Genomic DNA, 13,425 nt, shown 5'->3' with positions numbered 1-13,425 from the left:
TACATCATTCTCAGAAGTCAGGTGTAGCCAGTAATTCATCCTTATTTAGCATGATCAGCTTTCATGGTGGAAGTGGAAACTTAGGAATTTGCTAATTATACATCCTGATCGTTCATATGAGATATATATAATTCCTGCTTCCAAAATGATTACAGCCCTCTGTCTGCAGCCACAGCCCTTCAGCCTGCCCTAGGAAGTCCAGCCTGCCCTTGAGATGGCTGTTTTTAGTCTCTCCCCTTGAACACCTGTGAAGGGTCCCATTCCCAGTCGCATTGAATTTCTACTTTGTGCGCCAGCCTTCTTTCTGTATTTAACAACCGGAAAGTCAGTGATAGTTACCAAGACTGATGTTCTCTAGGTGAGTGTCAGGATGATTTTCTCCTAGCTAAGGCAGGACTGAAACTGAGAAACCTGGTTAGCCTGCTTTGGTTTCATGCTCTATAGGAAATGATGAAAACACATTCCAAGACCTAACATGTGTTTTTCTCAAACAAGTGAGTCTTCAACTCTCTTCATTAATCATGAGAAATAAGGGTATAAACAGTCTAAAATTTATTCTGAAAATTTTTAGGAGATTTGTGGGGAGAGAAGCCAATAGGTTTGTCTTTTTTTCCCCATTGTTTTCCAGGCTTAGTATTTCATGCAATTTTTGTTTTCTAAACAAACTTAAACTGACAGCAAGTAAGTGGGGGAAGTGTGTAGAAAGTGTAGCCCAAGAGAATCGAGAGGTAGCACAGAAATTCAGTCCAAGATGAAAATTTTCCTTGGAGAAGAATTTTCCCATGGAGCCCTGTGTTGGATGTGAATAGTGTAATGAAGGCTTATCCATCAACCCTGCACCAGCTGGCCCTTAACCCATTTATTTGGCTTGGCCTGAAAGAGTGCTCATGCAGCCCCTTAGGTTTGGCAATTTGCATTGGTTCCGGCCATTTTGATGTTTCCCTCCATGTACCGGGCTCAGATTGCTGCTGAATTTTCCCCCTGTTGTGAACACAATCTATTGACCTCTGACTCTGAAAGATGGAGATTTAACTGTCTTTCACCCCCCTCGTTGTCATCGCACACAGATGCTTCCGGACCTGGCTTGCCCGCTCCACCTCCAAAATCGGCTATGTTGAAATGTAGTGAGATAAGTACTCAGTGCTGATGTTATTAGACATGCACATGGAGCTCTGAGTTGAGCTCTGCTCTGTGCCTTGAACATTCTTCCTTTTTTTATACAACTTATTTTTCTTTTGCCTCTATGCATAATTACATTTTTAAAACTTGCTTAGTTTCCCCATGCTCTTCCCCAACAAGGAAACCTCTCAGATGTGTTAGTAGTCTAATAGTATTCTCGCTGCAATCTGGCCTGCTTGCTTCCCAGGTCCTGCTACATTGAACTCATCTTGGCACCTCCCTTTACTTTTGCCCTGGGGAACTCCTTCATCTCTCCTGTGTTCCGTCACCTGTTTCCTAAATGTAATGCCTTTCCTATGCTTTTTTTTTTTTATTTCTTTTCAAATCAAGCCCACCATATCTCCACTGACTCACTGAAAAAAGAATTTATGGGCAGTATATTTTCTGACACCTTCATATCTGAAAATCTCTCCTCCTGCCTTTATACTTCATGGATAGTTTGGCTAGATATAGAATTCTGTAATCGGATATAATTTTCCCTCCACTTTTCGAAAACGTGGCTTCCTTGTGCCCTTGGTTTTGGTGTTACTGCTGAGAAACCCAGTGCCATTGTGATTCTTCATGTTTGTGGTGATGAGACTTCTCACATGCTTTGGTGGTGAACCTGTTTTTCATCTGTCTGTTCTGGACACTCTTGGGCTCTTTCATTCTGCAGACTCATGTCCTTCAGTTCTTTAAAAATGATCTTGAATTCATTTAGTAATTATCTCTAACCCTCAGTTTTCTTTGTTCTCTCTTTCTAGCATCACTGTTCTTTTTGAATTGGATCTCCTGTGGTTTAACTCCTTGTTCCCTTTTTCTAGCTCTCCTTTTTTCTTCTTTCTCCTTTCTGATAGATTTGATCAACTTTCATCTTCCTTTTTTGCAGGAGAGAATCTTTTTTATTGTGTTCCATTTTTTTGGTGGTTGTAGTGTTTATGTGTCTAAGGATCCTTCATCAGTGCTGGTTTTTTACTTTTTTTTCCCCACTGGCATATTCTGTTTTCAGTAAATTACTCTTTTCAGTTTCATATTAAGATTTCCCTTAAATGTCCAGCAGTCTTGCCTGTTTGCTCAGATTCAGCAGGATAATAGGGTATTAGAAGCTGATTGCAGCTCTGGGTCCATATCTCAGGAGATCTGGCTGGGAGGTTTTCTCGGGGAAGCCCTGTGTCAGAAACTTTAAATCTTTTCCCTTATGCTGGAGTATCCTTATGTACTCCAACGGAGACTCTTCCAGCGTCCTGCCTGGAAGGTACTTTTCTAGATGTCAAAGTCCTTGAGTAGGAAGAGGTGGCTGAGGGTCTTAGTGTTCTGTGTGTAAGTTCCCCTTACAGAAGAACCCACTTCTCATCTCTTACTGTCTGACTCCAGAAACCCTTTATTTTGTGATCTTGTAGTCCCTCTTAAACAGGCCCCATCTTTGTCCCCAGATCCCGAGGTACCTGGTGTCGATGACTCCTGAGCCTTTTGGTTCCCACAGTGTCGATGACCTTACACTGGCTCTCCCTACTGTTGGCTTCAGACCCCGCTCTATTGGCTCAGTTCCCACTCGTAGCTGTGCCCCCCAAATCTTCTTGCTGTTACTTCCTTTCCCTTTCTATTTGTTCTTGTACACACATGGCTTTTTAAAAGTCATTTTGGTGGGGTTTAGGGTGGGACAAGAATCACATGCATGTATTCAGTATACCATCTTTAACCAGAAATCTCTTCTTGTTTTATTTGCGCTGGGCTGGCTTTCATGTGGTTATGATTCAGTGGAGGAAGGTTGGTCCATTTGTGTGTTTTTAGGGACTTGCGACCTTTGATGGGTTCTAAAAAGGCATCCTCTCTCTGCTGAATCCTTATAAAGGGACACACACTCTTGTAACACACGTGCATGACCTACATACACACAAAAACACAGATTTTAAAAATATTTCTGCATATTACTGTTACGTGAAAAGTGGCAGTGTTTTTCAGTGTTTGGGATGATTTATGCCTTTTACCCTGCCTAAACCCATCCCTTCAATCAATTCTAGCCAATTTGAGGATGAGAGCAAAACCCAAAAAAGTTAACGTAGCAAGTGCAGAGAGATTTTGAAGCCCCAGATCTCTTATCGATTTCAAACGGCGTTCTTTTAGTGCTTCTGCAACTGTTTCTCTTCTTGAAGCCACAGAGAAAGTAACTTTTCCATATTCTGCACTTTTTCAGAGTTTCATATTTTGAAAAGAAAGCCAGTGATCATGCGGAAGTCGAGACCCAGACAGAGACGAGCAAAGAAAAAGAGAAAGAAGAGGAGAAAGGCCCAGAAACCGTGGGTACTCAGCTTCTCAGACTCTGTCACCCCCCCCCACCGAGGGCCCAAAGCGTGGTATCTGAAGTCGAGTCTTGTGTCGGGTTCTTCGCGTTAGAAATAGAAATAATTTTAACGTTGGATATATTCTATTTCTCTCCTATTCCATGTCCCGATTTGAAATTCATCCATAGTAAATTGTAGGGAGATGTGTTCCCATCCCAGTGATTCTAGGGAATCACGCCTCGGTCTCTTCTTGGCTGATTTCTCTCCTAACTTACTGAGTGAACAGGCCTGCTAATGGAGAAAGGAATGTTGTCCACTTTGTAATAAGATCATTTGAGAATATGACCCAGAAACTCGAGATCGCATTAAAAGCTTTTGGTTCTACCCTCCTACTGGTTTGAATGACATAGTTTGAATGAAAAGCTTGTACCGCCAGTGTTCCGTGGCAGCTCAGAGATGTGCCCTTGGAGCCTGCCACATGGTCGTCAGCTTAGGGAAGGCTGGCGAAGCCAGGAAGTTGTGAGGGCTGCAGTTGCCCACGTGACAAGCGTGGATGTAAGATGCTCACCTCAGCGGATTCATTTATTCAGCAAATGTATGCGGAGTGCCTACCGTATGCCATGGCCGGGGCTGAGTCTCCTACTTCAAGAGACTGACGACCACTTAAAACACAGAGATGAAGAGGCAGCCTGGGCGTAATTGTACTTGGTTGACCAAAACCATTTGTCAGTAATAGAGAAGTACCGAGACTTCCAAGGCAACGTAAAACTCATTGCCAGCAATTCTGCCAGAACTGCCGGGAAAAAGGCGGTTCAGTGAAAAAAGTGGAGTAAACTGGAGACATAAATCAGCCAGGGAATATGGATGGGCATGGGTTGCTGTCTGGATAAATTACACTGTGCTCTGACACCACTATGTTCTGTGATCCCCTGGACCGTGATCAGTATTAACTTAGTTATGATAAAGGACGAGCAGAAATTAGCAAAACCTAAAATGCCTGCGGCCTCTCTCTATTTAAAAGTCAAAACCTTAACATCTGGGAATGTTTGTGTGAATTTTGGCCCCTACAAGCCTTAAGAAGGGAGGTTCTTGGGTTGCCAAGTATCAAAGAGGAGATGTTTTTCTTCCATTTAAATAAACTCCACCCATTTCTATAAGAAAAAAAACTATGATAAAGTCATTATCACAAGTGCATCCGAATTGATCATTTATGTAAGAAAAAGAGCATTTTGTGTATACATATATGTTATATTTATTTGTATTTATCTATTTATATTTATTAGTGATTATACATATAAATTACACATTGTGAAATATAAACTGTTATATATAACTAGTAAATACAGACATATCAGGTGACAGAGTTGTATCTAAAACGTTTCTTTTCATGTACAATATTTAGGGTGTTCATTGTCCAAAGTTTAATCAATTCACCCATCAGTGTTAGTTGGACACTAATGGTTCACACTGTTTTCTCACAGAGAGGTTCATTTGATCTCTGATGTGAATTGCATGTGCGTGCTTGGGATTTTCTGTGTGACAGGTTGGAAGCGAAGTGGAGACGTTGAACCTTCAGGTGACCACCCTATTTAAGGAGCTTCAAGAGGCTCATACAAAACTCAGCGAAGCTGAGCTAATGAAGAAGAGACTTCAAGAGAAGTAAGAGTGAGGGATGAATTTTTTCTTCTTCTTCGGAAAGTGTACATTTTTACAAAATACCATGTAAACACATGGTTTCGCTACTGTGTTACCGAAAGAAAAATAGAAACTTAATTAAAATCTGAATTTGGAAAACACGAATGTTGAGGTGAATGCACAGGTTCACGTGAAATACGTGTACTAAAATGCGGGGGGCGGGGGGGCCGGGGAAATCTGGTTCAGCTGTTTGCGGGTGTCAGTGAAATGCACTAGCCTCTGTGAGGACCTGTAAAAAAGCAGTAAGCCAGATGTCCTGTGACCTTCCTGAGTCAACAGCGTTGATAAAAGGACACATAAACGAAAGCTGCAAAGAGCAAAAAGAACTGGAATGAGATTTATTGAGGAAAAGAAAATCATTTTCAATCAGTTATGAAGGCTACTGTTTACACTGAGAACTTTGCATGTGCTTGTTTTTCTTGATGTAACGAGTTACCCAGAATTTAGAAGAGCGAAGTTTATGTGGTTCTTTGGGATTGGCTGGCAAGCATATTCCCGGCACAGTGTAGGAGCGTATGTTGCCTGGGAGTTAAATTTACCAAGGCTAAACAGTATTCTGGTAATCTGGCACAGCATGGTAGCGAAAGCTAGGGACTTGGACAAACTGACCTCGTTGAAATGTGGATCTACAATTCATTGGTGGTATTAGCTTGGGCAAGTTGGTTATTTAACCTCTCTGAGCCCTGGTTTTATCATTTGTAAAATGTGTGTCATTATCCCTACTTCGTAATGTGTTGAGATGTTTGACACGCTTGGCGTTAATGCCTTGCATGTGGCCACCGTAGTTTCATATTTACTATTATTATACTGAAATTCTCTTTCTGATCTTTAAGAGGGCTTAGGATATTTTCTTTTCCCTTATTAAATCTTTGTCATGGGGCCTCTGGGTGGCTCAGTCAATTAAGCATCCAAATTCAGCTCAGGTCATGACCTCACGGTTCATGAGTTCAAGCCCCATGTCAGGCTCTGTGCTCACAGCTCAGAGCCTGGAGCCTGCTTCTGATTCTGTGTCTCCCCCTCTCTCTGGCCCTCCCCCACTCATGCTGTGTCTCTCTCTGTCTCAAAAATAAACACTAAAAAAAAAAAACAAACTTTGTCAGAAGTCATATTCTTTGTGCTTAACAGAACCCATAACTTTTAATTTATTTATTTATTTATTTATTTTTTATTGAAAAGATCAATAGCATTTATTTTATTTTCTTTTTTTTTTATTTTTTAATATATGAAATTTACTGTCAAATTGGTTTCCATACAACACCCAGTGCTCATCCCAAAAGGTGCCCTCCTCAATACCCATCACCCACCCTGCCCTCCCTCCCACCCCCCATCAACCCTCAGTTTGATCTCAGTTTTTAACAGTCTCTTATGCTTTGGCTCTCTCCCACTCTAACCTCTTTTTTTTTTTTTTCCTTCCCCTCCCCCATGGGTTTCTGTTACGTTTCTCAGGATCCACATAAGAGTGAAACCATATGGTACCTGTCTTTCTCTGTATGGCTTATTTCACTTAGCATCACACTCTCCAGTTCCATCCACGTCGCTACAAAAGGCCATATTTCATTTTTTCTCATTGCCACGTAGTATTCCATTGTGTATATAAACCACAATTTCTTTATCCATTCATCAGTTGATGGACATTTAGGCTCTTTCCATCATTTGGCTATTGTTGAGAGTGCTGCTATAAACATTGGGGTACAAGTGCCCCTATGCATCAGTACTCCTGTATCCCTTGGGTAAATTCCTAGCAGTGCTATTGCTGGGTCATAGGGTAGGTCTATTTTTAATTTTCTGAGGAACCTCCACACTGCTTTCCAGAGTGGCTGCACCAATTTGCATTCCCACCAACAGAGAACCCATAACTTTTTAAAATATTGACAATATCCATGGATCAGTATGTGAAAAGGACCTTTAGCCAATTACTATTTTGGTCTGTGTCTGAAGAACAAAAATATGTTTTTACATGACTACATAAGGCAGTTTTTACATGACTGTGTAAGGCTTGTGTGGTCTTAGATCTGTACTTTTTTACATTAGGCATACGGATTCTGAAATATGTAAATTTATTTTCCAAGAAAAGATCTGTATTTTTTTAATGTTTAGTCATGAGGGTTTAGAAATACTGCCTGTTTCTAGTAAAGAAGCAAGGAGGATAAAATATTTTAGTTTGCATTGCTAAATACTCCTTGAAAAATGCAATCCTAAATTTCTTTGTATTTGCTACATAGTCTTGGGATTTAAGAGCCACTGAGAAATGAAGGAGCGTCGTTCATCCTCATGAAATATCGATCTTTCTTAGATGTCAGGCCCTTGAAAGGAAGAATTCTGCAACCCCATCAGAGCTGAATGAAAAGCAGGAGCTTGTTTATAACAACAAAAAGTTGGAACTACAAGTGGAAAGCATGCGATCAGAAATCAAAATGGAGCAAGCTAAAACTGAAGATGAAAAGTGAGTAGCCACGACCAAATGACTACTTGCTGGAAGAAAATAGGAGAGCACTTTTATCAGATTGGAAATAGGATTTGAGAATACATTAAAAGATTTTCTCTTTTATGTATCTGAAGGAGCACAGGAGATTTTTCTGAGGAGATAACATTTGTTTTATTATAACAGAATTATTAACGTGACTTGTAATCAATCTTGATTTTTTTTTTTTTGTAAAGATTGTTTTCTTTGAGAGTAAGAAAATGCTAGCAGGTGGTGGGATGGCAAAGGTAGGAGAGAAGAATTTGCTAGTTGAGTGTTCAGAAGGGGGTTGGAAAGCAAGACTAAGTTCTTATGATATCTCCCCCAAGATTCCATTTCTTACTGTCTTTTTCAATAGGTCCAAGGTAGCCACTCTCCAGGTGACACATAACAAGCTTCTTCAAGAATACAATAAGTCGTTGAAAACGATCGAGGAGCTAAAAAGGAAAGAGGTACTCATAGAAGAAAATTACTTCCGTAGCCTCATAATAAAAAGAAACCGTTAAACATTTTTATACGTAAAGTAGTTGTCAATCCTTAACTAAGTCTGGTTTCAAAGGGTGCCCTTCATTTTATCATTGATTTCTCGTGTCCGAGTGCGTGTGAGTTCCGGTGTTCCACCTATGTGTAACGTGCTTCGCGTGCAGGGATGGTGCTGAGTCCTACAGTCGGGGAGTAAGTTTTTAGGATTTCTAACAGCACGTGGGTCTGTAGGACAGCTACCAGCATGGGCTCCCACGTGAGCAGGGCGCGGTGAGACCACTGGCTGCCCCTGGAGGGGTCGTGTCCGTTGAGCTATCATGGGGCTAGCTTGCTACTGTCAGTGACCTTGGACCCTGGACTCACCAGACTGCGACTTCCATTAGTATAATACCACCATGATATGGCAGTTTAAACATGGGTAGATATGTGAGGTGATGGATGTTAATTAACCTGGTTGGGGGAACCCTGTCATGCTGTATACACCTGTCAAATTGCCACATTCTTCACCTTAAATATCTTACAGTTTTATTTGTCAGTTTTACTTGAAGAAAGCTGGGATAAATAAGTAAAGATCATGGAAGCTCTGAATTTGAGTTTATATGCTTATAAATGTACTCTTTGTTTTTCATTTTTCTTAAGAGAATATTGTTCCTAAGACTTAGTAAATTTTTTTTTGATTATTTATTTTTTAATGTTTGTTAATTTATTTTTTGAGAGAGAGAGAGTGAGCGGTGGGGGGCCAGAGAAAGAAGGAGACAGAATCCCAAGCAGGCTTCATGCTGTCAGTGCAGAGCCCAGTGTAGGGCTCAAACTCACGAACCGTGAGATCATGACCTGAGCCGAAATCGAGAGCGAACACTTAGCTGACTGAGCCACCCAGGTACCCCTATGTATTTATTTTTAATTGCAACTAAAGTATAGTTGCAATATTATGTCAGATCAGTTTTCATAGTGATTTGATATTTATACACATTTTGAAATGCTCATAATTGTAGTTACCATCTGTCACCATACAAAGTCATTATGATAGTATTGACCGTACAGTTGACCCTTGAACAAAAGGGGTTTGCATAGGTCCACTTAATGTGCAGCTTTTCTATTTCTTTTTTAAATTTTTTTAAAAAATGTTTATTTTTGAGAGAGCGCAAGCAGGGGAGGGACAAAGAAAGAGGGACAGAGGATCTAAAGCGGGCTCTGTGCTGACAGCAGCAAGCCCGATGTGGGGCTCAGACTCACAGATCACGAGATCATGACCTGAGCTGAAGTTGGACACTCAACCAACTGAGCCACCCAGGTGCCCCCTAATATGCAGATTTTTTGAAGTATAGTACTATAAATGTATTTTTTTCTTTATGACTTTCCTAATAACATTTTCTTTTCTCTAGCTCACTTTATTGTCAGAATATAGCATATAACTCATATAACACACAAAGTATGTGTTAACCAACTAAATTATCAGCAAGGCTTCCAGTCAACCATAGACTATTCCTAGTTAAATTTCTGGAGAGTCAAAAGTTATGTGTAAATTTGTGACTATGCAGGAGTAAGTACCTCTAACCCCCGTGTTGTTCTAACCCCAACTGTATCCCCTTCGCTGTACTGTGCTTTCCCTTGGCTTATATTTTATAACTAGTATTTTTTTCTTTATGACTTTCCTAATAACATTTTCTTTTCTCTAGCTCACTTTATTGTCAGAATATAGCATATAACTCATATAACACACAAAGTATGTGTTAACCAACTAAATTATCAGCAAGGCTTCCAGTCAACCATAGACTATTCCTAGTTAAATTTCTGGAGAGTCAAAAGTTATGTGTAAATTTGTGACTATGCAGGAGTAAGTACCTCTAACCCCCGTGTTGTTCTAACCCCAACTGTATCCCCTTCGCTGTACTGTGCTTTCCCTTGGCTTATATTTTATAACTAGAAGTTTGTACCTCTTGACCCCCTTCACCTATCTCGCCCATCCCCCTATCTCTCTCTCCTCTGGCAACCACCAGTTTGTTCTCTGTATTTATGAGTTTGTTTCTGTTTTGTTTGTGCATTTGTTTTGTTTTTTAGATGCCACATGTAAGTGAAATCATATGGTATTTGTTTCTCTGACTTACTTCCCTTAGCAGAATACCCTCTTGGTCCATCCATATTGTCACAAATGGCAACATTTCAGTCTTTTTATGGCTGACTAATACTTCATTGTGCATATACATATATACACATCACTTCTTTGATGGACCCTTGGGTTGCTTCCGTATCTTGGCTACTGTAAATAATGCTGTAGTAAACATAGGAGTGGATATATCTTTTTGAATTAGTATTTTCATTTTCTTTGGATATATACACAGAAGTGGAATTGCTGAATCATACGGTAGTTCTATTTTTAATTTTTTGAGGAAACTCCCTACTGTTTTCCAAAGTGGCTGCACCAGTTTACGTTTCCGCCAACAGTGCACAAGGATTCCCCTTTCTCCACATCCTCACCAACATTTGTTCTCTCTTATCTTTTTTGATACTGGCCATTCTGACAGGTGTGATGGGATAAATTTTTAACTTAAACAAGTTTCTTTTCCACTGACTTCACCAAGTAAGAGTAACATTAGTGGGAAAAATAACAGTAGCAGTGAGTCACAACGTCATTGAGATCAAGGTTTGTTATTATTTCCCTTATTTTAGTGGGGGTTTTTTCATGGTTTTAAATTACGAAATTAAAATTTGTGGGGTGCCTCGGTGGCTCAGCTGGTTAAGCATCTGACTCTTGATTTCGGCTCAGGTCATGATCTCACAGTTCATGAGTTCAAGCTCCACATCAAGCTCTGTGCTGACAGTGTGGACCGTGCTTGGGATTCTATCTCTCTCTTACTGCCCTTCCCCTGCTCACACTGTGTGTATGTGTGTGTGTGTCTCTCTCTCTCAAAAAAAAAAAAAAAAAAAAGAAACGATCATTTGCAAGCTGTGAGTTAAATGAATACAACTTTCTGAGCACGTTACCGTTGCCAATGAACAGAACAGTTCAGAGCCTGTCATTTAAAAACGGACAAAACTTCCTTTAATAGTTTACTACAGCGGGTTGGATTGTGTCCCAACCATTCTAGAATGCACTTGTCTCTTGCAGTCAGAAAAAGTGGATAAGGTGGTACTACAAGAACTAAGTGAGAAACTGGCGCTGGCAGAGAAGGCCCTGGCTTCCAAGCAGCTTCAGATGGACGACATGAAGCAGACCATCGCGAAGCAGGAGGAGGACCTGGAGACCATGACTGTCCTGAGGGCTCAGGTGAGCCGCGTCGCAACGGAGCTCAGTGGCGCCAACCCCGGTTGTGGTCTCAAGTGGGAAGGCGATGGTGTTTCAGATGTATTTTTGGATTTTATATTCTTTCCACCGACATATTTTGTTTAAATTTTATTGAAGCACATCACGTGTGGAAAGTGCACCAGACCATCCAGTGAAACCATAAAATGTGAGGGGAAAAAAACCCTGCTTTTATTAGAGTAATGGGCATTTCTCTATTAAGTAGCCCATTTTTACTTTGTAACTTTGTAACAGTGAAGAGATTGCTGTCGTGGCATAATGTTTACGTTTCTAGGTAAGAAATTACCCTCCGATTTAGCGGCTAAAACAATGACAGGCATTCGTTACCTCACAGCATTTCTGTGGGTCGGGCCTCCAGGAACAGGTTAGCAGGGTGATTCCGGCTCAGGGCCCCTCGTGAGGCTGCACTCAGGATCGACTAGAAGACCCGTTTCCAAGCCGGCTCGCTCCCATGGCTGTGGGCGAGAGGCCTCAGTTTCTCACCCCCCGGGCCTCTCCACGGGCTGGCTTGTGCACCCCCGTGACATGGGAGCTGGCTTCCCCCACTGCAGGTAACCCCGGAGAGAATGAGGCGGAAGCCACAGTGTCTTTCATGACCTAGGCTCAGAAGCCACGCACCGTCCTTTCTGCGCTACCCTAGTGCTTACGTGGGTTGGCCCTGTTCATTGCGGGAGGGCACCACGTAAGGGTGTGAATACCAACAGTTGAGGGTCACTGGAGCCATCGTGGAGGCTGGCTACTACCGTGGGAAGCGGCGTTTGGGCTTCATTCTCGGTTCAAGTGCTGGTATGACACTTACCAAGATTAAGAGCTATCAAACTTGTAAATGTAAAATGAGCATAGCAAGGCTACATTCCCAGGATTTTTGATAAGGTGCAATAAGATAGGAATGTAGGCACCCAACAGAGGACTTTGTGCATGTTTGGCCTCAATAAATACCATCTATTTACTATTACTATTTAAAATTTAACTTAAGGAAAGACTTCATAAACATACCTGACAGAGTAAATAAACCATGTACTATATTAAGCTAACCCTGAATATTATTTTTTTCAAAAGATCAGAGAATTTTGGGGCGACTGGGTGGCTCAGTCGGTTAAGCATCTGACTTCAGCTCAGGTCAAGATCTCGTGGTTCATAGGTTTGAGCCCCATACAGGCTGTGGGCTGACAGCTCAGAGCCTAAAAGCCTGCTTCGGATTCTGTGTCTCCCTCTCTGCCTCTGCTCCTCCCCTGCTCACTCTCTCTCTCTCTCTCAAAAGTAAACATTTAAAAAATTAAAAAAAAAAAAAAATCAGAGAATTTTACTGAATGAATGGTACGTGCAGTGTTTAAACCACCTACCTTGGTGTCATTGCCGAGTTCTAATTGTCTAAAGTGCACACAAACACAGCTTGTCTTCTGTCAGAAGGTGGTTGGAAGGTTACAGTCACCACCCTGGTTTCTAGCAGGAAGATGCACCTGTGACTTACAAGGTGCATCCCAGGAGGCAGCACCCATTCCGTGCCCTGTCCCCAGGTGACTGTGGAGCATCCAAATCCATCCAGGCAGTAACTTCTGTGTCTTTTACCTTCTTCCAGATGGAAGTTTACTGTTCTGACTTTCATGCTGAAAGAGCGGCAAGAGAGAAAATACACGAAGAAAAGGAGCAGCTGGCTTTGCAGCTGGCAATTCTGCTGAAAGAGAATAACGTTTTTGAAGATGGAGGCAGGTGAGGGGAGGGAGGGCTCAGGCCACACACCCGGAGCCCAGGGCGCGGGTGGAGGGCAGACGGTGATCAGAGGTGCTTCTTCAGTCGAGCTGCAGGAAGTACTCTGGGCTCACTTCACTTGGTTGCATCCCCGACACTCAGCCTGACTTACAACAAGGCCTGGTGGCGTCTTGCGGGAACCTGAGGTGTTCTTTGCTTTCAGGCCTTGTGTGTTCCCAGGTTCTAGCCTGCCGCTGTCGGGGGTCAGTATTCTGAACGCTTTAAACAATTCCGTAATATGTTTGCAGGGCACCTGGGTGGCCAGTCCGTTAAGCGTCCAGCTCTTGGATTTC

The 13,425-nt window shown here is 41.8% G+C and overlaps 1 protein-coding gene across 8 annotated transcripts in view; it reads left to right on the top strand.

Annotated features, from left to right (window-relative positions):
- The window catches only part of OPTN (optineurin), a 39,933-nt gene that overhangs the window by 21,878 nt on the left and 4,630 nt on the right, over nt 1-13,425 (top strand). For all 8 annotated transcript variants that reach the window (XM_058681874.1, XM_058681873.1, XM_058681869.1 and 5 more), the window contains exons 7-12: nt 3,353-3,455; nt 4,984-5,099; nt 7,429-7,578; nt 7,955-8,048; nt 11,189-11,347; nt 12,963-13,093. In XM_058681874.1, coding sequence (XP_058537857.1) covers nt 3,353-3,455; nt 4,984-5,099; nt 7,429-7,578; nt 7,955-8,048; nt 11,189-11,347; nt 12,963-13,093 — 753 coding nt within the window. The remainder of the gene's footprint in view (nt 1-3,352; nt 3,456-4,983; nt 5,100-7,428; nt 7,579-7,954; nt 8,049-11,188; nt 11,348-12,962; nt 13,094-13,425) is intronic.

This window comes from Neofelis nebulosa, chromosome 8 (genome assembly GCF_028018385.1).
Source record: "Neofelis nebulosa isolate mNeoNeb1 chromosome 8, mNeoNeb1.pri, whole genome shotgun sequence".
Taxonomy (NCBI): domain Eukaryota; kingdom Metazoa; phylum Chordata; class Mammalia; order Carnivora; family Felidae; genus Neofelis; species Neofelis nebulosa.
Note: the sequence above shows the minus strand (reverse complement) of the source record. Positions and strands in the feature narration are given on the sequence as shown.